General features: G+C 52.4%; 4 protein-coding genes across 4 annotated transcripts; 2 read left to right on the top strand and 2 right to left on the bottom strand.

The window, feature by feature from the left end:
* Window positions 1-4,181: 4,181 nt before the first annotated feature.
* On the bottom strand, window positions 4,182-6,139 carry HSPB2 (heat shock protein family B (small) member 2). The gene is made up of 2 exons (XM_082330522.1): window positions 6,022-6,139; window positions 4,182-5,130 (listed from the first exon to the last, which is right to left on the bottom strand). The coding sequence occupies exons 1-2, from the start codon at window positions 6,113-6,115 to the stop codon at window positions 4,679-4,681; spliced, it is 546 nt and encodes a 181-aa protein (XP_082186648.1). The 5' UTR covers window positions 6,116-6,139; the 3' UTR covers window positions 4,182-4,678.
* Window positions 6,140-8,263: 2,124 nt separating this feature from the next.
* Window positions 8,264-11,685, top strand: CRYAB (crystallin alpha B; the record flags this gene model as incomplete). The annotated part of the gene is made up of 3 exons (XM_082330589.1): window positions 8,264-8,461; window positions 10,067-10,189; window positions 11,355-11,685. 3 exons carry the CDS (start codon window positions 8,264-8,266, stop codon window positions 11,556-11,558), a joined length of 525 nt encoding a protein of 174 aa, XP_082186715.1. The 3' UTR covers window positions 11,559-11,685.
* A 1,133-nt stretch (window positions 11,686-12,818) lies between these two features.
* On the bottom strand, window positions 12,819-14,456 carry CFAP68 (cilia and flagella associated protein 68; the record flags this gene model as incomplete). The annotated part of the gene is given in 9 exon segments (XM_082330535.1): window positions 12,819-13,004; window positions 13,007-13,054; window positions 13,058-13,122; window positions 13,474-13,512; window positions 13,515-13,536; window positions 14,060-14,138; window positions 14,140-14,170; window positions 14,173-14,281; window positions 14,394-14,456. Coding segments are annotated over 9 exon segments (642 nt in total).
* Window positions 14,457-15,097: 641 nt separating this feature from the next.
* FDXACB1 (ferredoxin-fold anticodon binding domain containing 1) lies at window positions 15,098-18,788 on the top strand (the record flags this gene model as incomplete). Its single annotated transcript, XM_082330663.1, has 5 exons — window positions 15,098-15,266; window positions 15,569-15,725; window positions 15,865-16,068; window positions 16,704-16,862; window positions 17,600-18,788. 5 exons carry the CDS (start codon window positions 15,098-15,100, stop codon window positions 18,786-18,788), a joined length of 1,878 nt encoding a protein of 625 aa, XP_082186789.1.
* Window positions 18,789-22,015: the final 3,227 nt, after the last annotated feature.

Raw genomic sequence — 22,015 nt, 5'->3', positions numbered from 1 at the left:
GTCGCTCCTTCCTCCATGAAGCAGAAATGTTTTCTGGACAGGGAGAGCTTGTATTTCCTGGTTCCTGCTCGGCCCCTGGCTATTCCAAGGGAGTGTCTGGCAGTGTCAGATTTCTCTCCATCGCTGCAGCGATGCTTTTCTAGGCCCGTGCGTGCCATCTACCGGAGGGCTTGCCCTGGGCTCTTCGTGCCCCCAGGGCCTGCGCTCACCTCTTGCTACCCAGGGAGGAGAGGGCAAGGTAGCAGCATGCCTCCAGGCCTCAGCCCTGGGGCTAAAATTCTGCTTCATGATTTGTACAGTGGATGTCCCTCCGGCAACCCTCTCTCCCACCAGCGCCATCCTGCTGATGCCGGCAGTGATGCAAAAGAGGATGGAGGAGGGACTTCAGATGTTCCTGGACAAAAGGAAAAACACCAGGGTGGGAGCTCTCCGTGCTGTTCCTGCTGTTTATCATTGCATCTCAAGCAGGATGTCAGAAAAATGTGTGGCATGGGTTGGCATCACCTGAGAAAGAGAGCGTATCTTCTTGGGAGGGAGGTGATGCCCCAGCAAAGGTGAGAGCAGGCTTGCAGGTCTACTCTTAGGTGAGCTCTAGTGCTGCTGCTTCTGCTGCAGGCAGAAAGGCATATGCAACCTCAGGGACATTACTGGGAATCCATTTTTTTTAAAGCTACGTAGATGAAAGTGTACAGATTTGTGCTTTTGAAAATGACAGAATCCCATGAGGGACCTCGCATCATTAAGGACCTGCAATACAGCTCTTAAGCTCACCCCTCAGCCTGTCAAGCAAGAACATTAATGTGCATTTTACCTCTCTACCCCTGTTGAGAGCCCTTCAGACTGTGGCTGGTCATTCCTGGACTGAACAACAGGTAGCTGATCTCTGGCAGCTCTAAGAGAGCTGGTACTCAATACTGAAAGATACCATGTTAATGTAGTTGTTGAGCAGCAACTGTGCTCCACAGCTTTGATTTGACAGTCATCCCCAGTTCTGTGCAGGCCTGAATGCCTCATGGGATGTGCTGATAAGTGGGTAAGTTTTAACTCACCCTTCTGGCAGGCTATCTCAGGAACTGTCCCTAGTCCCCTACTCCAGCTGTACCCATGCTCTCAGCCAGGCTCACAGCATCATTTATCATCTGCCCAAGTGCAGACCAAAGCTTGTACCTGTCCAGAAGTGGCAGGTGGAGAAGGGTTCTGCTTTGGAAGGACCACAGGGCACAGCTGCTCCCTTTGCTGAATCCTGGATGAGCTGCACCATGACCTGCAGAGCCTGAATCTTGCTCTGAAACTGCTCCTCAGCAGGTAGCTGGAGAAATTGCATAGCTCAGCCTGCACCACAGCACCCTGGGGAGAATTTAGGATTGGATTTATGCAGGCAGATGGGATTCAGTCCTGGTCCCAATAGGACCATGTTCTCAGGGTCCTGCAAAGACCAGGTGGTCTCAGGAGTCTGTCCCTGCTTGGGAAGTTGCAGACTGTGTGTCTCCGGGTTTGCCACAGATACTGTTGATTTAGTGAGCCAGTGTCTGTTTTGATTTCTGGGATAACTTGGGCTTTGTTGCTTTGTGGAGAAGAAAAAAAAAAAAAGGCTGGGAGCCTGTTCCCATCAGCCCCTTTCACAAATACTGGAGCTGCTGGTTTGAGCTCCATCAGAGAAACAAAAAGGCATCAAAAACATTGGCAGAGCTGGAGAGCATTTGGCTGCCACTCTGCATTCCCTCCTCAGTCTGTGTCTGCAGGGATGAAAGAGAGCATGGCTTCCAGCGCTCCTGGTCAGCAAACCGATCAGGCTATTTTGTGCAAAGCCTGCCAGGGTGCAGAGGAACAGCCCAGTGGCTGACACCAGGCAGTGCCAGCCCCTCTTACTGCATCACTGCTTGCGGCAGCTGTCTTCATGCACTCAGGGACATTGTCTGGGTAACAATCTGTGCAACTGGCACAGGACGAGCCTGCAAGTGCCCAGCAATAGAGAATGAACTCGTTGGAGAGCAAAGACAGGGCTAATAAAAGCTGGAGGGGGAACAGAATTGTGTAGTGACTACTAATGCTGTGCATTTCTATTGCAATAGTGTCAAAGTACCTCAGACACTGAGGGACTGGGACCACACTGTGATAGGTGTGGTACAGGCACACAACAAGCTGGTATTGTCTATAAAAAATGAAGGAGAGAGAGCTCTGAACTGTTTTGCGCACTTTTGTCTTAGAATCTGCTCCCTGTGCAGCCCCAGCCCTGGCCACATGCTGTTTTCAGCTCCCAGTGGTTCAGCAACCCACAGACCTTGTGTTGCAGAGTCAGAGCAGGGCCAGATGGCATTTCATGCTCTAGCGTGTGCCATGTCTGCAGTGTGTGTGTATGTGCACTCCTTCAGCCAAGCACACTTTGCCCAGCTTGCAGGTGATATGTTGGCCGTCCTCCCTGTGCCAAATCCAGTGAAGATGTTTATCCTAGTGACAGGAGGCCTGCAGTGAGCAGGGGGACCATTGATTCTTCTTAGTAGTACACAAGATGCCAGATCAGAGACAAAGAAAAGCCTTTTATAGCTGCTGCTCTGAAGTGGCTGTGAGTTTTGAGGAATCCTTTTATGGCAGGGGACTAAGGAAATTATGGCCATGCCTGAGCCCACCCAGAGACACAGGTCTCTGCCCTCACCACAGGGATATGGGCTCAGGAACTCAGCCCTGCTGGGATTCGGGACTCAGGTGGGTGCTGCTGCAAATGGGATGCGGTATGTATCTGGTGCGGTGCATGAGGAGCATGCATGAGGAGGCATGTGCTGAGGAGCAGAGAGAGGCTTGTACAGAGGGGAGCAGTTAAGGACTGGGCTGTTTTTGCCCTTAAAAGCAGCTGCTTCAGGTGATTGAAAGTCACTAGCCCAGGATTATCTCTGGAATTATTATTAATGACTTAGACAAAGCCTGTTGTAAAGGTGATTTTTATTTTGAGAGTGTCTGAAATACGTACTGGCAGCAGCTTATCTGGTCCTACTTTATGAGTAAGGGCATCCCTCAGCAGTACAGACTGTGAGTGTGGGTATCTGATCTGCACTGGGGCAGGGGTGGAGGCTTAGCCATCCTCCCACTTGCTCTCATGAGGCTGGCAGGCAGGGCTGCTCTTAACTTGCTCTGATTCTCATTGTTGGCATGGGCCCTAAGAAGTAGAAAATAACTGTACAGTGTTCACTCTGGTCTGGATCCCACTTTGCCTGGCAAGGGTGAAAGAGCAGCCTTATACCAGTGTTTCAGCAACTGAGGAGGTATGCTGCATGAGATAGGCTCCTGAGCAGGGCATTTCTGGCCCTATGTATTCATGGAGGCAGAGTACAGAAGCCTGCAGGTCACATCCCAGCAGGGAGAGGGAGAAGCTCTGTCCACAGGGACCTTGGAACCTCCTCTCTCCTCTGTGGGAGGGCTGCACTGAGGCATGCCTGAGACCCCCATATTTGGCCAGTGACACAGCATTCTGGCTGCTTTAATTGGCTCTGACAAGATAAGGATTGCAACTGGCACCTGCTGAGCCCTCGAGGCCATCCGAGGCAGCAGCTGCCACGGATAGCAGCACACACGATCCCTGGCCCAACATCACAAGGCTACGGAGACATTTCTCGTTTAGCCAGTGGCATCACAGTGCCTGCAAAAGGGGCCAAATTCATCCCCTCTGTGACTCTACAGAGAGTACTGGGCTGCCACCAAGGTACTTGGGATCTGAGCAGAGCCTTTCCCTTCAGCATTTTGGGGTTCACTCCCCTCACAAGGGCTCAAAAGGTCTGTGTGTGAACAAGCTTTGTGTTGCATAAACTAGAGGGTTGAAGCAAGCACAGACCATGGCTTGGCATTTTTACTTGAGCTAACTCCAGCTCCAGGTCTGGAAATGCACAGTGGGCCTCCAAGAGCCCATCACTCTACATCTTTTCTCCTCAAGGCTACTGCCCACTGTAGGCTCCCTACAACAGCAAGGAACTCCAGCTGCACCCGAGCCAGGAGGGCCAGTCACAGAGGTCCCCCCGGCTGCCCCATGGACAGAGTCCCTCCAAGTCCCCACGGATGCCATTTCCTCAGATGAGATCAGTGTGAACTCTCCGCTGCTCTGCTCCCTGCATCTGGAGCAGCTAAGGCACTGTCCATCCTTCTTGCTGCAGAGTAGCTTGGCCAGAAGCAACATGAATCCAAGGCAAACAAGAGAAGATCAGAGGCAGATTTATTCCTCTTTCCTCCTGAGAGCTGCAGGCACTTTTACAGACCAACAAGCACCTTCTATCTCCACGAAGGTCAGCCACCAGCTCAGAAGTGAGGCACTGGGATCACTTCTTCCCAGTACCCTTCTGGGCTAGAGCACAGCAGCTGTTTAACAGCCCACTGCGACACAGCCTCACAGTTTAGGGTAATAATGACCCTTGCCATGTGGGGTAAGAGAAGAGCACCCTGCATGGTGTTCAATGAGCACTTGACCTCGGAGAAAACTTGCATTACAGTCCCTCACACTAACACTTTAGTCCCCCCCTTTTTTCAATTCCGAGTCCCTTTTTCCAGCCATCAGCCTTAAGAAGCAGAAGTCTGGCATATATATGGCTGCCTCACAGCCCTGCTAAACACTGATGGTGAGAAATAGGGGTCTGGTACCATGGATTTCCCATCCCTGTCCCCCCTCCCTCCCTGCTCAAGCCCAGATCTGGGGCCTTTAGGACTCTTCCTTCCCTTTTCCTTCCTCAGACTGTTCTTCTTTCTCCACTGGCTGCTCTTGTTGGGTTATCTTCACCTCGTTGACTCTGGCCTTCACCTCCCTCCCCGTCCGGGGAGCCACAATGCTTAAGATTCCATCGTGGGACAACGTGGCTCTCACCAGCAAGGGGTCGACATCCAGAGGGAGGATGTAGGTCCTGGTGAACTCTCGGGAGATGAAGCCATGGCGGTCAGCCTTCTGTGGGTGCTGCCCCATCACCTCCAGCAGGTTGTCTACAGTGCGGACAGTGAGCTCATCCGGCAGGAAGTGACAGACATCCAGGAACACCTGGAATTTGTGCTCATTGAGGCTGATCTCAGAGGTGCCTCGATCCAGCTGCTTATTGATCCGAGGCCTGATGTAGTAGCCATGGTACAGGGCAGGGGCTAAAATCTCACATGGGGACACACCTGAAAATGAGAGTAAGGAGTGTGGGGTTTCCAGGGGAAGGAGTTGGAGAAGGATGGTTGGCAGCAGATAGGAGAAGGTGACAGGAGGAGGCTGGGACCTGGCAAACACCTTGGTTTTGCCACTACATCAGCACAATATGGACAGAGTCTCTTGCGGTTCCTACCTTTGTGTGTCCAAAACACACACAGACCCAGATGCCCGCCAGCCCCTGCCTTCCACCACGCACCCGGCAACTGCCAGCAAGCCAAGGGCTGGCATCCAGCTTTCACATGTCTGCTGGGTGGACAGGGAGGGACTGGTAGGTGCGCTGGGCGCTCTGCAGTGCAAAGCCCACAGCCAGGGTTGGGCATGGAAAATGCTGATGGTGAAGAAACTGCCCTGAAGAACTAAAGGCCTTTTGTGTGCCATTGTCCAGGAGGCTTTCCTTGGAGCTTTTTGCCTTTTCATGCTGTTGTGCTGGTGTTGAATGGTTCTGCTGCTGCCCACATTCCTTCCCCTCCGCCAACCACTGCCCAGCTTTGTGCTGAATACCCCAGCTCAGCTTTTCTCCACTGCCCCCGGCTGCACTCTCCCCCCCACTTCCCCCCCTCCCCCGGCACATTTTGCTCCATGTTTGCACAGCATGTGCATGAATACCAGACCACTGGGGGCATAAGGGAGGGACAGGAGAGACAGCAGTAGGCATGGATGGAGGAAGTGGACCTGAAGAGAGCAACCCTGGCAATTCCCTGGATATTCCCCCCTGATTTGACCTGGGTTCTTACGCTCAAAATTCCTTGGCTCCAGCTTCCCTGGCCTGCTCTGGAGCTCAGTCTCCCCAGGGGGACTCCACCAGCCCTCCTGAACCAGAGGAGAGAAAGGTGCCAGGGGGATCCCATCTCCTTTCTTACCTTCTCCAAAGTTCTGGTCATATATCTTGCTAGGGTTGGCAAACTCGTACTCCGAACTCATGGGGTAGGCGTGAGGGACAGTCCGTGCAGCCATGGTGTGTCTGGGAAGGGGACCTTCTGAGCACTCACTGCCTCTGAGAGTGAAGGCTGCAGATTGCAAGGTTTTAATTGGGCGAATTCCACAGGGAGGAGTGTGTGATAAAAAGATGGACCAAAATAGCCACGCGCAAAGGCCCCAGGATGCCTCGCCAGGGTGACGAGGGAAGCTTCTCACTGCATTCCAGCAGGGAGTGCAGGCACTGCCCGCAGTCAGGGAAAATCCCACACGTCCTCCCAGCCTCTGAGATCCCCTCCTTGAGCAGGGGGTGCAGGAGGCAAATGGGAAGCCAAATACAGCAGGGAGGCACACAGGTGAGCTGAGGGAGGCTGAAGTAGGAGAAAGCAGGACAGACCCCAGGCTCCGCTGCCTGTGGTGCTCCCAAAGGCAAGGGCCAGCAAGAAGGCTCATTGCAAGCAGGTTCAAGGAGACCCTAACACTGGTCCTGCTGGCCCTGAAGCACCCCATGGGATCGGGGCAGTACCTAATGCTGGCTGGTGCTTCATCAGGTTGTACAAAGTCACGTGAAGTCACTATCACACCCATCACCTCACCGTGAGCTTAGGGCCCAAATCAGCCCCTCCTGTGCCCTACAAAAAGGAGCTTGATTTTCCCAGAAGCTGAGTGGACGGCTCAAGCTCTTTGTTCCTGTGAGTGGTGAAGTGCTGCAGGTAGTTAAGCAGGGGTAGACTGGATCCAGATCCCACTACTGACACCTCCACATCCCGAATTGTGCTGCTGCAAGCTGACTGTCCAGACTGTCCCCTGGCCAGGGCTTTGGCACAACATAATGAGGCCCAGAGAAATGCCTGTGCCAGAGACCATGGGATCTGAAGCTAGCATAGATCCAATTTTATTGAACTGGGGGATGGGGAAGTAGTGCCCAGTTAAGCTCCTTGTACCCTGAAACCAGAGATTTCCTTGTCTCCATGTCCCTGCTGTATGAGAGAGCAGGTGCACTGCTGCTGATGTAATGGGGAATTAGAGAACATATTTATGGCCTGAGCTTGCACAGCACAAATTCTGCTCCCTATTCTTGCAGGCAAGCTGAGAGGAAGAGGGTCAGACCCTTTTGCAAGGGTCTGGTGGTGCTAGCAGTAAGAATGATGTGCCTCTGAGCCAGTAACTGTATTTAAGTTGCGAGCTCTGAGAGGCAGAGACTAGCTCTTGCCCTTTAAGGACAGTTGCTAGGCGGAACCCATTCCCATGATTTAGGTTCGCAAGCAAGGCAGGAATTAAAATAAATGTGTGAATTAAGACATAGTAGGAGCATAATTACAGGAAATCAGCTTACTGCAGGGGCACAGGCAGACAGAGGTAGCTTGCATCCCCGAGAAGGCACGTTGCAGTGCAGCACCATGGAGGCCGTTGGCATGCCTGGTTTCTCTCTGCTAACAGCCCTCTGGAGTGCTCTGCGGTCACAGTGTCCAGCTCTTCTGCTCTCTCCAGCAAAGTGGTTTCTGTAGTGGGCAAAGGACGAGAGGTGTTGGGCTGAAGCACTGTGGAGAAAGCCATCCTTCATTCACACACACGCCGACGGGCGTGCACTGAGGCAGCAGGGCTTACTGGGCTGCAGAGAGCCGCACTGCCAGGGGTATCTCAGCAAAGACCTCCTGGGATGTGTCCTGCCCTCTGACTAGAGCCTTACGGAGAGGCAAGGGAACTCTCTAGTCTCTTCCTAGACTGGTGGGTGATGTGGGGAGCTGAAGTCTCAGTGCTGGCAGTAGGAACAACGGCCCCTTGTCATTTTCCCTGTGAGCCAAAGATAGGAGCTGCATTGATCCTGCTGGCATCCAAAGCAGCTGGGAACATCCGCCAAGCCTGCCTGGGACTCTGCAGATAAACAGCACGTGGGGAGTGGGGCGGGCGGCTGGGCAGTTTGGCTTCTTGCTGCCCCATTAGGCTCCTTTTCTTCTTCTCCCCTTCCCCCTCCTCCTCAGAAGCGTGTTCAAATCCCCGAGACAGCTACTGGGCACCGCTGAAGGGACCAGCCCAGGAGTGGGACAATAAAATCCCTGACACCACTGTTCAAGAGGCCTCGGGCGGGGGGGAAGGCCAGGCCAGCTGCACGGGTATAAAGCTGTCCCCCGCTCCCGGCACAGCACTGCAGCACAGTTGTTTGCCAGGCTCCTCCAGCGCGCTCCAATGGATATCACCATTCATAACCCTCTGATCCGCAGACCCCTCTTTTCTTGGTTGGCACCGAGTCGTATCTTTGACCAGATTTTCGGAGAGCACCTGCAGGAGTCAGAGCTGCTCCCTGCTTCCCCCAGCCTCAGTCCTTTCCTGATGAGATCCCCCATTCTTCGGCTGCCCAGTTGGCTAGAGACGGGACTCTCTGAGGTAATCTTCCCTTCTTAATGCTCTTTGTTATTGCTGTGTGCACATCCTGATGGGTCTGGAGCTGGAGACCCACGAGAGCTGAGAGCTTGGAAGCTGCTTGTAGGTGGTTATTAGGAAAACGCTGGGGAAAAGGGTGCTGTGTTTGTGCCTCTGCTCCTCTGCATTAGGCAAGAACCTCTGCATGCTCTGCTAATCATTTGTGACTGAGAGCAAGTATTGCCATAGTGTTAGGAATAGAGGCAAACTGAGCTGAGCGTGTTCGAGAAATGACTGTAAGAGCTGACGGGAGAAAGGAGGAAGCCTAATTTCCCTGTCTGCTCAGCAAAACTTTCAATCCCACTCCCTCCTGAGAAGCAAACAGCACGGGGTAGTGGGCAGGGATAGTGGGATCCTCATGTCAGGCAGTGTGGGAGCTCACAGTTGCTGAGGAAAAAGAGTCATTGCTGAGGAGAAGAGCATTTTAAGTAAGATACAGGACCCAACGGATCATGAAGCAGCCGTCTGCTTGCTTCAGGGGCTGAGCCAAGAGGCACACAGTTCAAACAACCTTGCCTGTTCTGCAAGTCAACTGTCTTATTTACAGATAACTTGTAGAGCTATTCTAAGCCACAGGAGTGAGAGGAAAGTATTTTTTTAATCTTTGCGTAATGTTTCCCTTGATTTAGTGACCTGGGTCTGGCTGTCCACTGAAGCAGCCATAATAAGCACCACAGATAACAACGTCTGACTATCTCATTGGAGAAATCTTCACAAATAATCTAGAAGGAGGAGGAAGCACTTAGACTCCGAGGTCAAACTGCGGAAACCAGTAAGCCTAGAGCTGGCACAGAGGCTGCCTCCACATCCCAGAGCAGAGCTCCAGGAGGCCAACAAGCTCCCTGACCACGAATGCAGCAGAAAGACAGAGACACCCAGCTCATATAGCACAGTTCCACAAGCATGTCCAAGACAGGCAGAAAATGCAAATTCAACCTCAGGAAGCAGCAAAAAGCAGTATTTGTTAGAGGTGATAAAGTGCAAAATGGAAGGCAAGGAGGTGAGATTAGCAGCAGGTGACAGAGTTCTGGCAGAAGTCCTGATGCTCAGATAACAGAGGTGAGCAGTGAGGCAGTAGGGCTCACCAGTGACACACTATTTTGGTTACTAAAGAGTGACAATGCAGGGGAAAGCCTGCAAGCCTGCAGATGAGCTGCAGTCAGCTGCACAGTCAGGGTTTCTTTTGCTTGAAAGACTGCAAAATCCAGTCACAGAAACAGGAAACCTCCAGACATTCTGTAAAAAGAACTGGATGCGAAACCTGTACACCAACTAAAGAGTCAGTTTTAACAAATTCAGATTAAGAGAATCTCTTCCTCACTCCCAAGGAAAACATTTATCCCATGTGATCAAGAGAAAGCATTCAAGTTTTAGATGCCGTAGTGATGGGTATTAATGTAACAGGCCAGCAAGGGACAAATCCACCCAGATCAGAATCCCAGGATCGAATGAGAGTCAGACAGTGCATGTGTAGATACCAGTTTGAGTCTTGAACTGCTATATTCTGAGACACTTTTTAAGCTGAAACCCTCACCTGCTCTTTTCTGAAGTCACCTCCTTGTTTTGCAGATGCGACTGGAGAAGGACAAATTTTCAGTAAATCTTGATGTGAAGCATTTCTCCCCTGAGGAGCTAAAAGTGAAGGTGCTTGGGGACATGATAGAAATTCATGGGAAACACGAGGAGCGCCAGGTACTTCTACTTTAACTGTGCAACTGATAGAGTCAGTGTGAACTTCCTCATCTATGGTTAAACAAGGAGACTGCAAAACAATCCTCTCCTGTGCTCATCTCAAATTCTTCTAATGTTTTTTATCAACCAATCTTAATACAAGATGCTCTGTGCAACCCCCCCCCCAGCTGATCCCAGACTGGGCAGAAACAGGGTGGAGATTTATTGCTGATGTTACCTGAACTGTGAACTGAACTGGAAAATCATCTTTGAAGTGGGCATTTCTGGGCCTCCGTCTTTCTGGGAAAAGGCCAGGAATGCAGGGAGGCATTCAATAAGCTAACAACGAACTGTAATAATTAAACCACATAATGAATCAGTGCATTGCCCTATTCCATTAGCATGAGGCTACCTCTTCCTGAAAAAGGCCCACCTGGCAGTTTGTAATCCTTAAAGGCTGTGTTCTGCTGTCAGTCATCCCACTGGTTGCTGGCTCTGGAGACCTGTGTGGCAACTGGGCAAACAGAAGTCAAAAGCCATGTCCAAAGCTGTATGTAACAGGGTTTTCCATTCCCCCGATCCCTCCCACCCCCCACCCTCACCTCCTTGCCAGAAGGAAATGAGTCCGCATGATAAAGTAGCTATGTCACTGGAATTTTCAGCTCTAAGAGCTTCTGTCAGTCAGGAAATACAGCATTACTTGTAGCTGGTGGAAGCCTGTCATCCTGACACAGCTTCTGCAAATTTTTTTGGCTAATAAAATAATCAAGCATTATAGCAGAGATCCGCTCACTAGAAAGCTGTATATTACTAGAGCTCTAGAGACCCTCAGGAACAGGCGTGGTTGGCAGTGCACGTAGGTCTAGCTGCTGCATCTTAGGAATGACAGCACATCACTGTGCAACGAAGCCAGTCTCTGGCTGGCACAAGAGCCGGAACATAAAGCCTCCTCCTGTAAACAGTGTACCTGCAGGCACTGCAGCCTAGGCAGGGCACTGTCTCACTTCGGCCAGTCTTGGCTCTTTAAAAAGGGCATCTCATAATAAAAACCTCTTTTAACTTTCTGAAGTTTTCCTTTGAGAGCTGGAGCTTCCTGATCTCAGACTTTATGCAAAGGGCCCATGGTTTAGGTGGAACTGAGTCAACATTTCTAATCAGGGCTGTTCCTTCTCTTCTCCTTTTGAAGGATGAGCATGGCTTTATTGCCAGGGAGTTCAACAGGAAATACAGGATTCCAGATGATGTGGACCCTCTGACCATAACCTCATCACTCTCTCTGGATGGCGTCCTGACAGTGAGCGCACCGAGGAAACAAAGTGACGTCCCTGAGCGCACTATCCCTATCACCCGTGAAGAGAAGCCTGCCATTGCAGGAGCCCAAAGGAAGTAGGCTGCTATTTAAAGTCACCCTGGGGGGCCATTCAAGAGCACTTTTCATCAGATGCCAGCTATAGTGAATGGCTACTCTTATTATTTATGCTGAGTAAGTTTACTAACAAATAAAACATGAATAAGCAGTTTGTATTTTTTTGTTTTGAGCACTGAGGACAAGGGAAGTTTTGGGTCAAGAAAGCTGTGTAAGGTTGCCGTGCAGGGAAATATACCTGGCATCATTCTTGCTTACAGCTTGAGTGGCAGGTGTGTCCAGAAAAGCTTGTCCTGGTGTTCAGAAACACTTCGCTAGTTTCACTTCGTGTACTCTAATGTTTTGCAAACATCTAATTGCATGGGCCTTTTCCTTCAATGTTCCCAGAGGATTTCAGAGTGTTTCACAAGCAACAGAAAAGTTTTTCCAGTGGAGATTAGACTGGTAAAACAAGTTCATGACAATCAAAACCCATTTGAAGTGTGGGTATTAGATAACAACTGAATGGAAGACAATTGTATCTTAAATCTCTAGAATGACTCATGTTATGGAGAAGCATCCAAGTGCTGCAACCAATTCAGAGCAGTTGCAGATGAAAACTGCATAGCTGCAGTAAACACAGATATATCCAGAGAGGAGAAAAACGTCCTGCTCTCACGGTGCAAATCACATCACTTTGAAACTATAGGTTGTCAGTGCCCTTCAAACGATGAACAGGATCTGACATCTACAGTATTAATCTGATTTATGCTAACATTGTTGAGCGGTACAAAACACTATTAAGTCCTTCTCAGGTGTCATCATCTGCTTAGCACCTCTCTTCAAAGGGATATGAGCATAAATGAAAGTCTGTATTACCGGAACTGAATTTCTAAAATTCATCTCCAAAAAGGACAGAATGCCATAGATCTGTTGTACAGATCATCAGACTCAGTTATGACCTGACCTATTTTCTATGTTCCTTGTAGCTGCTAAGACAAAAGTTATATTAGAAGGGATCAGTTTAAATCTCAAATGAACTGAGAGGGCATCCTTCTTCCACGGTTTTAAGTGAGAAAAATAAAATGAGCACTCAGTGATGTGGGGTCATTGTCAAATAGTGCAAATCCCACCTAATTGCCAAGGTCTAGTGTTTCCTATTAGCTGGTTCTAATAAGCTCTTGCAGTTAAGGTGTTAGTTGGGCTCGACTGAGAAGGCGCAGGGTGACCTCTGTACACAAGACAAATGACAGAAACACATGTAGGTTACAAACAATACAGCTTAGAAAGCAGGAAGAACGTTTTTCACAGGATGCTACGTTTGGCTTTAATGTGTGACAGGTCTTTTTGCTTGAAGGATATCCTTGTAGCACTGCTAGCAGACAGGCCTCCTGTTTTTCTGAAGCCATAGTCTGCAGATTCTCTCCATCTCTGTTGCTTTTCCTTCATCCTTCTTGTTCCTTCTCTGAGTGTTGGACACGAGCAAAGAAAAGGCTGCCATATGGAGGTCTGTAGTCTATTGTGGAGCAGGACTGAGCAGTTCAATTGAATGAAGGAAGTTCCAGCTCAGAGTGGTGGCCTGGAAACCAATGAGGTTCTGGTTCAAATCCTAAGAGAATAAACACAAAACCACTCAAGGAAGTAAGTGCAAAATAGTAAGAATATATCCAGAAAATACAACTGAGGGAAATCTTTTCTATAGAGGAGGGTTTTGTTAGGCTCAAACTCAGGAGCTCCTTGGGTATAGGTGTGAGGTTAGCTAGACAAGAACACTTGAAATGCAAATGCCACTTCCTGAATGACTCGAAATACCTGTTCTGTGGTGGCACAGGAGCACAACTCTACAATGAGAAACCCACAGAAAACAATTCTGTCATCTCTAAGCACAAGTGTCATTCAGAAGCTCTTCTTTAACTACACTACAGATCCAACAGACTATGTTTTAGTTCTGTGCACGTACTTTTTATTCTCCACCGCTTTCCCTTGTAATCTGAAGAGATGTTGTTTCAAAGCAGTGAGTATACTGAAATGAAAAACTCACATTTAGCATGGCTAAATATAAGTAAAAAAATTTTATAAGTAAAAAACATTTTATATCTTACAGGAAGACCAAAGTACCTGCAATTGCACTACTACTTTCAAATCAGTCAAACCTAAGATCACAAAGCTTCGGTGATGACTTTTGATTCACCATCTGAACAGCAAAGGAAAGAGAGCTGGACTGGGGCCACTGTTACAAGGAGCAAGACTGAGTTTAAACAAAAAAGCACTCTTCCTCACATCTTTACTCCTGTAGTGGGACTGTTGTAGGGCATGCATCAGAGAGAAGGGTGCTGACTGTTGCCTTTCTGCATTTTTAAAAAACAGTAGAAAAGACTAGGAGTGGGGCTGCAGGAAGGGAAGCTACTCACGGGAGGCTTACCTCCAGTGTATTCGTAGCTGGGGCTGGAAAGGATAATGCCCTTGTGCATGACAAATTAAGTGGCCAGTGATCATCTCCACTGAGATTTGCTATATCCACAATAAGGAAAAGCACAAGGACATACCTGGGAAGGAAGTGGCTTGGGCTGCACAATTCTCTGGATATCGTATCGCTCTTCATTCCAGTTCCCTCTAAGGGTTTTTGTTATCATTTTCATTGGTGGTGCACCTCCAGCATACTGGGAAAACCTAGAAGTGCTGTCCCAGTCCATCCACAGTTCCCCATGGCCAATAGCATGCATTAAGGAGCCATGGAGGGAGTTGTACAAACAGATCTTGGACGTGATCTGGGAATAGAAATCAACAGCTCCCCAGGATCAGCTTGGATCTCAACAGCAGGTAACATGACATGGACATTGCCCCTTCCACCCCTCTGGTGACTGGAGAGGGATCTCCTACACTTCCACGTGTGACAGAGGGCATCAGAGAAGAACTGTGCTCCTTCTTGATGCCAAAAAGCATTTTTTTTGGGGGGGGGGGGGGGGGGGGGAGAGGTGGTATGGTAAGTATCTGTTTTCCCAAACTGTGATACTGCATTTGTCAGCTTCACCTTACTGAATACCTCTCAGAGTAACTTGCCCACCCTCTGAAACAGACGAAGCCATTTCCCCAAGGCCACGGGGGCCTCATGCCTGAACCAGGACCGGACCTCATAAACTGCGGGCGGCGGGTCTGTGTTGGAGCTTGCCTTTGCCAACTTTCAGCCTTCCGCTGTCGTGACTGATGGGACTCCTGGGACGCTGCCCTTGCCCCGTGCAGCAGCTGAGGGCACTCAGATCGAACAGGCCGCAGTAAAGCACCGCTATTCCCTCTCAAGCCGTCGCTGGCGGCCCCGGCAGTGCAGCGGCCCGCCAGCCACGGCTGCCGGCCTCGCCATTCGGGCCCCGGGCAGGGGGACCGGGGGGGAGCGGCTGCCGACAAAGCACCGGGGGGGACCCGCGGAGGCCCGGGCCGCGCCGAGGGGAGAAGCCGCTCCCGCGGCTGACAGGGGACGGGGGCGGAGCGGAGCGGTCTGACGCCACCGAGAGGCGATGAGCTCATCGGCCGCCCGCCGGCCGGCAGCAACGTCATGAGGGAGCGCCGACGGGCGGCGGGGCGGGGAGATGGAGGCGGTCCGCCGCGTCCTGCTGCTCGGGGAGGGCAACTTCTCCTTCGCCGCCTCCCTGTGCGGGGCCGCGGGGACCCACGTCGTGGCTACTTGCTACGAGAGCGAAGAGGAGGTGTCCGGGCGGGGGCGAGCGGCGGAGAGCATCCGGCGACTGCGGGAGGGAGGTGGGTCGGTGCCGGCGGGGCTCGGCGGGAGCGGGGACCCTCGGGCAAGGCGCTAAAGCAAATACCCTAAAATCGGATCAGAGCGAAGTAGTACTGAAACAAGCAGTTAGCAGAAGTCTTTGAAAGAGAGCAGAAGGAGCCTGGGCTTTCTGGTTTTCCTGATGCCCATGAGTGGGAAGATGTCTGGCAGCTGCCTCTCTGACGTGCTTAAAAACGGACCGGAGGATTTTAATTGCTCCCTTTCTTTAAAATTTTTCCCTAATGATAAACATCAAAGTCTTGTTTTTCATTTACTGTTGAAGGAGCTGAAGTTGTGTTTTCTGTGGACTGCACCAAGCTGAAGGACTATTTTTTACCAGAAAAAAGACAATTTGATTGTATTTATTTCAACTTCCCTCACTGTGGGAGAAAGGCTGGGGTAGTGAAGAATAGAGAGCTTCTTGCCCGCTTTTTCCATAGGTGAGTAAACCAGAAGTAGTTCTATGCTAATTGACTGCTGTGGTACGGATTTCTAGCCGTGTTACAGGTGTTTTTCTAGCACTATAAAATTTCTGGGTGTGCTAGCAGGACTTTTCTTGTTGCCTGGCTTTCCTTCCAGCTCCGCAGAAGTGCTGACAGAAGAGGGAGAGGTCCATGTGGCTCTTTGCAATGGACAGGGTGGGACACCTGCTGATCAACCAAGGAGAGAATGGCACAACAGCTGGCAAATAGTGGCCGTGGCAGCAGGAGCTGGATTTATCTTGAGTAACGTTCATCCTTTTAAAGCAGAGACTATCCACGGATATAAATGTACAGGCTACAGGTAACCATCATGTGGTAAAACTGAAAAGTTGATATTCGTGCTCTTGTACTACCTAGCACTAGTATGTTCTTTTAGTATCTTTTTTGTTGGAGGGAGGAATTCCCTTTAATTTTCCTTAAAATAGCTACTGTTCTTTTTTGCCTCTAAGCAGAATAGCCAAGATAAAAATTCAAGCTTCCTGCCAAAGTACCCTCTAAAAAATAAGATTATCTTAGGATTTTAAAGGTCAAAATGGTCCATTTCAGAACAAATGTCAATCCCGGCCTAAAGACAGCAGGAGGACTGTGGTATGTGTATCTGCTTAGCAGACAATCACAGAATCACAGCAGGGACCTCCAGCAATCATCTGGTCCTACCCCACAGCTCAGCAGAGCCAGCTAGAGCAAGTCACTCAGAGCCACATTCAGTCTCCAGGGATGGAGACTGTACAGCCTTTCTGTGCAACTTGTTCCAATGTTGGACCACCGGCCCAGTAAAAATATGGTAGTGTTGCATTTTCGTCACCTTATAACAAGACCTGGGATTCAACAAGAGTTGAATTAGTGTTACACAGAGTTATCTGTGTAATGCTGACTTGTAGCACATTAAATATAGGAAACGATCAATGACTTTGCTCTGCTTCTGTGTATTGTCAGGAGTCAAGATAAATCTTTCTGTGTGGAGGGTGCTTTAAACCACATTTTCACACGAAGCACACCACTTCTGTGTTTCAAACCTGTGATCTGCGAGACAGAACTGGAAAGCCGAAAAGTTTCTTTTCAAGTACCACAAGTACTTGTGGATAAAATTAATAGGTAAGTTTTATAATTAGTTTCTGTTTGGCAATAACACACACTCCTGCTCTCAGTGGGAATGACCACCATAGGTGTCAGATAAAAAGGAATTGCTTCACTTTCCCTTCTTTCCCCTTTACAGAATTTCCTGTTCCATTTTTTCTTGAAGTCTGCTTCATGTTGGCTTGTGGTTTTGGACTACTTAAAAACAAGTCTACGGAACAAAAAGAAACTTTATGGTTGAAACCAAGCTGCTGTACACTTGAACACACAAATAAAGATGAAAACTTTAATCTATTTTACTGTACTGTGGGAGAAATTCAGGAGCTGACTTGGTGTCTGCTAATACCACAATACTAAGGCTAGCTAGGGTAAAAAATGCCAGCCTCTTAGGTGAACTGCTGCATACTTTGGAGACTACCCAGGGCTAGCATAATTTGATTCATTTCTGTAGTTCGGTAGTGCCTGTGCTGAGTGGAATTGGTGATGCTGAATGTTAAGTCCCATTCCTTTTTTACCAGTGAAAGTGCAGTTAATTCTTGATTGCAACCTGGAGACAATCACCTCTGTCCTGAAAACGTGTTAGCCATTGCAACACCGTTGATGAAAGACTTGGCTTGTTCAGGTAGTTACTAGAAACCGGCTTAATATCTGAGATTGTTTTGGGTAAATTGCTGCACTCAAATTATGATCACAGGAAGGCATTTCAAGGAAATCTGTTTAGTGGTGTCTGTAATTTGCACTTTTATTTTTCACAGGGGTTTCCTAGAACTAAATTCAAATCATCCAGTACGGACAGTAAAGGAGAAGCTCACTGCAGACCTCAGCCAAGCCTTTCCGTTGCAAAACATTGACTACTGCCTTCCTCTGCTCCACCAAGGTCATCTCAATGGTGTTTGTCACTCAAATATCTTTTGGATCATTCTGAGCCCAGAGGAGACTCCAAGCACTGAAGAAATGTCTAACGGACTAGCAAATGCAGTTTTATTTTCCCATGTTGATTTTTGCAGGGACACAGATAAGAATGGCTGGGTGAATGTACAAGAGGGATGCCACGTTTCGAAACAGTATTATCTTAGACCTTCCCTTCTACCTTATGCTCAGGCAATAATACAAAGAGGAGCCTTTCTCCCGGGGACACTTCATGTTCTTTCTGGTCCAGTTTTCAGGAAGTGTCTTATCACTCCTTACTCCATGACTGTTTTTCATGAGATAGTTTTTGTATGTGCAGTTAACAGGGGTACAGAGAACAGCTATATCCAGATGTTGGTGAATAACATTAAAACCAGCATGCATTCTCTTCACCAGACTGTTTCCGGCTTTAAGCTGAATATCAGTCTGCAGGAAGCAGCGAGCTTTGAAACAGCTGAGCTAAATGACTTTGCTGCTTTTGAATCTCAGCTTAGTAAAATTCAGTACTTCATCTGTATGGAGATAGATACTTCAGGCTCCTGTGAGAAGGGCTCCTGCGTGGGAATTATAAGGACAGCTCATTATGAACTAGGAAGCAGCGAGTTGGTTGTTGTCTTCGCTTCACTGAATCTTGACCTCCTAGCCATGCTGATCTGTGGAATATCTGACTGGCGAATGCTCTGGACATCAGACACACGGTTCCTCTCTCAATTTCCTAGAGGAGAGTTAAGGCTTTTCAAGAGTTTTTCTCTCTATCCACCTTCCTATGTGCATGATGTCAGCTTTTGGGTTCCTGATGGGGAACAATTTGATGAAGTTGCTTTTCACACCATTGCTAGGCAGGTGTCAGGTGAAATGGTGGTATCCATCCAGTTAATTGACAGTTTCCAGCAGTCAGAGACTGGACGGAAGAGCCTCTGCTACAGGCTGACCTTTCAGTCCTGTGACAAGGCACTGAGCCGCCAAGAGGTGGCAGAGATGCAGCTGCTCTTTCGGGAGGAAATAAACCAACACTTGCGTGTAACTCTTCGGTAGAGCATTGTATGTTGTTTTCAGGTGCTTGAGCAGCGTCTACACTGGTTTTTGATCTGGAAAATGTGGCCGGCATCTTGTTGGACCTAATACTGTGTGTTATTGCAGTGCTTCTTATAAAGGTGATGTGGGCTTCGAGTACCTGCACACATCATAAATGTGGAAATTCCTGTTAATGAAGACCAAGCACCTTCCCGTTCTGCATGTGTGTAATGAAACCTCATTTTAAAAAGTGGAGCCTTTCTTTGCTAGGGTCCTGTGAAACTGGGCTTAGTCTCCTTACTGATGCCAATTCACTTTTCCTATTCTTGCTTGTATTTGCCCAGCGCCTTGTGCCGGTGGCGACTGTATGTAGTACACTGAAAGAGGGAGGATCTTACTATTTCCAAAGGGAAACAAACTTGTACACAAGTACAGTTTGAGCGCTGAAAGCTCCCTGCGCAGGTGCTCAGCGCCTATGGGAGGACGGTGTGTGCTGGGCTGCCAGTGCCAGGGGTGCACCCAGTGGGGCCCCGCTGCGTGCACCAGCAGACTATTTTCTGAGTAGATAACACAGGCAGTAATTGCAAATCGTAATTCCATTGCTAGATTCCAAAGGATGCTACTACCTGATGCTAAAAGATAGCTGTGCCACTGGTAGTGCATTAATAGCTTCAGCAGATGTAACCGCTGACAGAGAACTCCAGTAACACCCCAAGGTACTGGAATCTGCAGGATCACACTGGGGAAAGGTATCAATTGCACGGCGGACACTAACAGGTCTTTCTGCTAACGAATGTCACAGGCTCTAGGGCCGCAGGCCATTGCTGACTCCCAGGTCGTGCTCAGTGATTGCTGGCTGCCGCAGGCAAGGGGAAGTGCTGCCAGGGAGTCCTGTCAGACCCTTCTACCAGTGAATAACTACAGCAGGCAAGTCTGCTCCTGACTTCTACCAGCGGAGCCCCCCAGAGCCTTTGGGAAGGAAACAGGCATCTCCCACAGCAGGCGCCGCGTCCCGGCGGGGCCGAGCCGGCTCCGCCGCGGCCGTCGGGGCCCGGCGCAGCGCGGGGAGCGGGTCCGAGGCCGGCGGGAGCCCCCGGAGCTCCGCCGCAGGCCGGCGCCGTGCGGGCGCTCCCCGCTGCGGGGCGGCCGGGAGGCGCGGGGGCTGCGGCGGGCGCGGGGCGCGTGCCCCCTGCCCCGGGCGTCGCGCGGGCCTCGCGCGGGCGGGCGGGCGGGAGCGGGCGTCGCGCGGGCGGGAGCGGGCGGGAGCGGGCGTCGCGCGCGGGGGTCGCCAAGGGTCGCGCGCGGCTGTGAGGGGGAGAGCGGCCGCCTGAGGGGAAGGGGAGCGGGACCCGCCGGGGGAAGGGGCGGGCGGGCGGGCGGGGGCCGGCGCCGCCTGGGGAGCGTCCGCGGTCGCCTCGGGGCGGGCGAGGGTGGCCGTCGCCTTGGTGGGTGCGTCCGCGGTCGCCTCTCAGGGCGGGGGTCGGCCGTCGCCCGGGGAGGGTCCGCGGTCGCCTCGGGGCGGGTTCGGCCGTCGCCTGGGGAGGGTCCGCGGTCGCCTCTCAGGGCGGGGGTCGGCCGTCGCCCGGGGAGGGTCCGCGGTCGCCTTGGGGCGCGTTCGGCCGTCGCCTTGGTGGGGAGCGTCCGCGGTCGCCTCGGGGCGAGGGCCGGCGCCGCCTGGGGAGGGTCCGCGGTCGCCTTGGGGCGCGTTCGGCCGTCGCCTGGGGAGGGTCCGTGGTCGCCTCTCAGGGCGGGGGTCGGCCGTCGCCTGGGAAGGGTCCGCGGTCGCCTCGGCGCGGGCGAGGGTGGCCGTCGCCTTGGCGGGGAGCGTCCGCAGTCGCCTTGGGGCGCGTTCGGCCGTCGCCTGGGGAGGGTCCGCGGTCGCCTCTCAGGGCGGGTTCGGCCGTCGCCTTGGTGGGGGGGTCCGCGGTCGCCTCTCAGGGCGGGGTTCGGCCGTCGCCTTCGGGGGGTCTGCGAGCGCCGTGGGAGGGCTGGGGCTGGGGCTGGGGCTGGGGCTGAGGCGCCGTCGCGGGGAGGCGCGGCCGGCCATCGCCGCAGGCGGTGCGGAGGGTCCGGCCCCCGGCGGCAGCGGCCAGGAGCCCGGAGCAGCAGCGGAGGCTTCCCGCTCGTCCCTGCAGGGAGCACCGGAGCAGCAGCTGGGTGAGAAAAGCCGATCCGCGAGGGTTCTGCCGGGGGGCGGCGGGGGCAGGGGCGGGAGGACGGCCGGGGCCGCGGGTGCTGAGGAGAGCTCCCGGCGGGGCCGCGGGTGCTGAGGAGAGCTCCCGGCGGGGGCCGGCGTCCCGCTCGGTGCTGACCGCGCCCGCCTGCCCGTGCAGCAGCTGGCGGAGCAGCCCCAGGAGGCAGCCGTCGTGCGGCCCGGCGAGAGGCGAGAGGCGGCGAGAAGAGGAGCGGAGGAGCCCGCCGTGGAGGAGGAAAGAGACAGGCGCCCTGGGCCAAGGGGGCTCCCTGTGCGCGGGGCTGCGGTCCCACAAGGGCGCCGCCGGCACCTTTGGTGCCCTGGCCGGCTTTGCGCTGGGCGACCCCCCTGTAAGCAGGGCTGGGTCTGTCTTTCGTTGCCCTTTGGCCAGGTTGCCCCAGGGTGAGGCTGCCCCGAGCGAGGGGCGCGCCTGTCGGGAGGGGGAGAGCCACCGGCTCCGCACCCTGGGGGGGAAGCGGAGCCCCAGGGGGAGCGAGGAGAGGCCAGCGGAGGCGGAGCGCCCCGTCAGCAGGGCTGCGCTCAAGGGGAGGTGGCGGGAGGGACCCCTGTAAGCAGGCGGGTGTCCCCGGCCCCGGCCTTGCCGCGGCGCGGGGCCGAGACGCGTGGGGCTGGGCGCGCCCTGCCCTAGGCCTCTTCCTCTCTGCTCCCAGCGCCGGGAGCGGCCTGGGAGAAAGGGAAGCGCGGGGAAGGCGGGAGGCTGGGAGGAAAGGGCCCCCTCCGGGCACCGGGCGGCGCCTGCAAGCGGGGCCCGGGTCCTGCCCGGGAGGCCCTGTCGGAGCCTCGAGCTGGGCCATCGCCCCAGAAGCGGGGCTGGGGCCTCCGCTCTTTTGCCTCCCTCCAGGCCGCTGGGCGCCGTGGCGGTGGGAGAGGTGGGTCTGCCGCTGAGTCCGGGGGGGTAGAGGGTAGGAGGGGGGAGGGACGGCTGGGGGGCGGGGAGCGCTGTGGGGACCTCCCTCCGGGGGCCGGCGTCCTGCTCTCCTCCGGGCGGAGGAGCCGGTGCTTGACCGCGCCCTCCTTCCTTGGCAGCAGCTCC

The sequence above is a fragment of the Platalea leucorodia genome (genome assembly GCF_965183815.1).
Source record: "Platalea leucorodia genome assembly, chromosome: 20".
Lineage (NCBI taxonomy): Eukaryota > Metazoa > Chordata > Aves > Pelecaniformes > Threskiornithidae > Platalea > Platalea leucorodia.
The sequence above is the reverse complement of the archived record's forward strand: the minus strand, read 5'-3'. Positions and strand labels throughout refer to the sequence as shown.

What these genes read in the sequence shown, in the direction of transcription:
- HSPB2 (XM_082330522.1), bottom strand. Translation starts at nt 6,115, where the DNA reads ATGGCTGCACGGACTGTCCCTCACGCCTACCCCATGAGTTCGGAGTAC. An exon ending in TGACCAGAACTTTGGAGAAG is followed by an intron (nt 5,131 to 6,021) that starts GTAAGAAAGGAG and finishes TCTCATTTTCAG; the next exon opens with GTGTGTCCCCATGTGAGATT.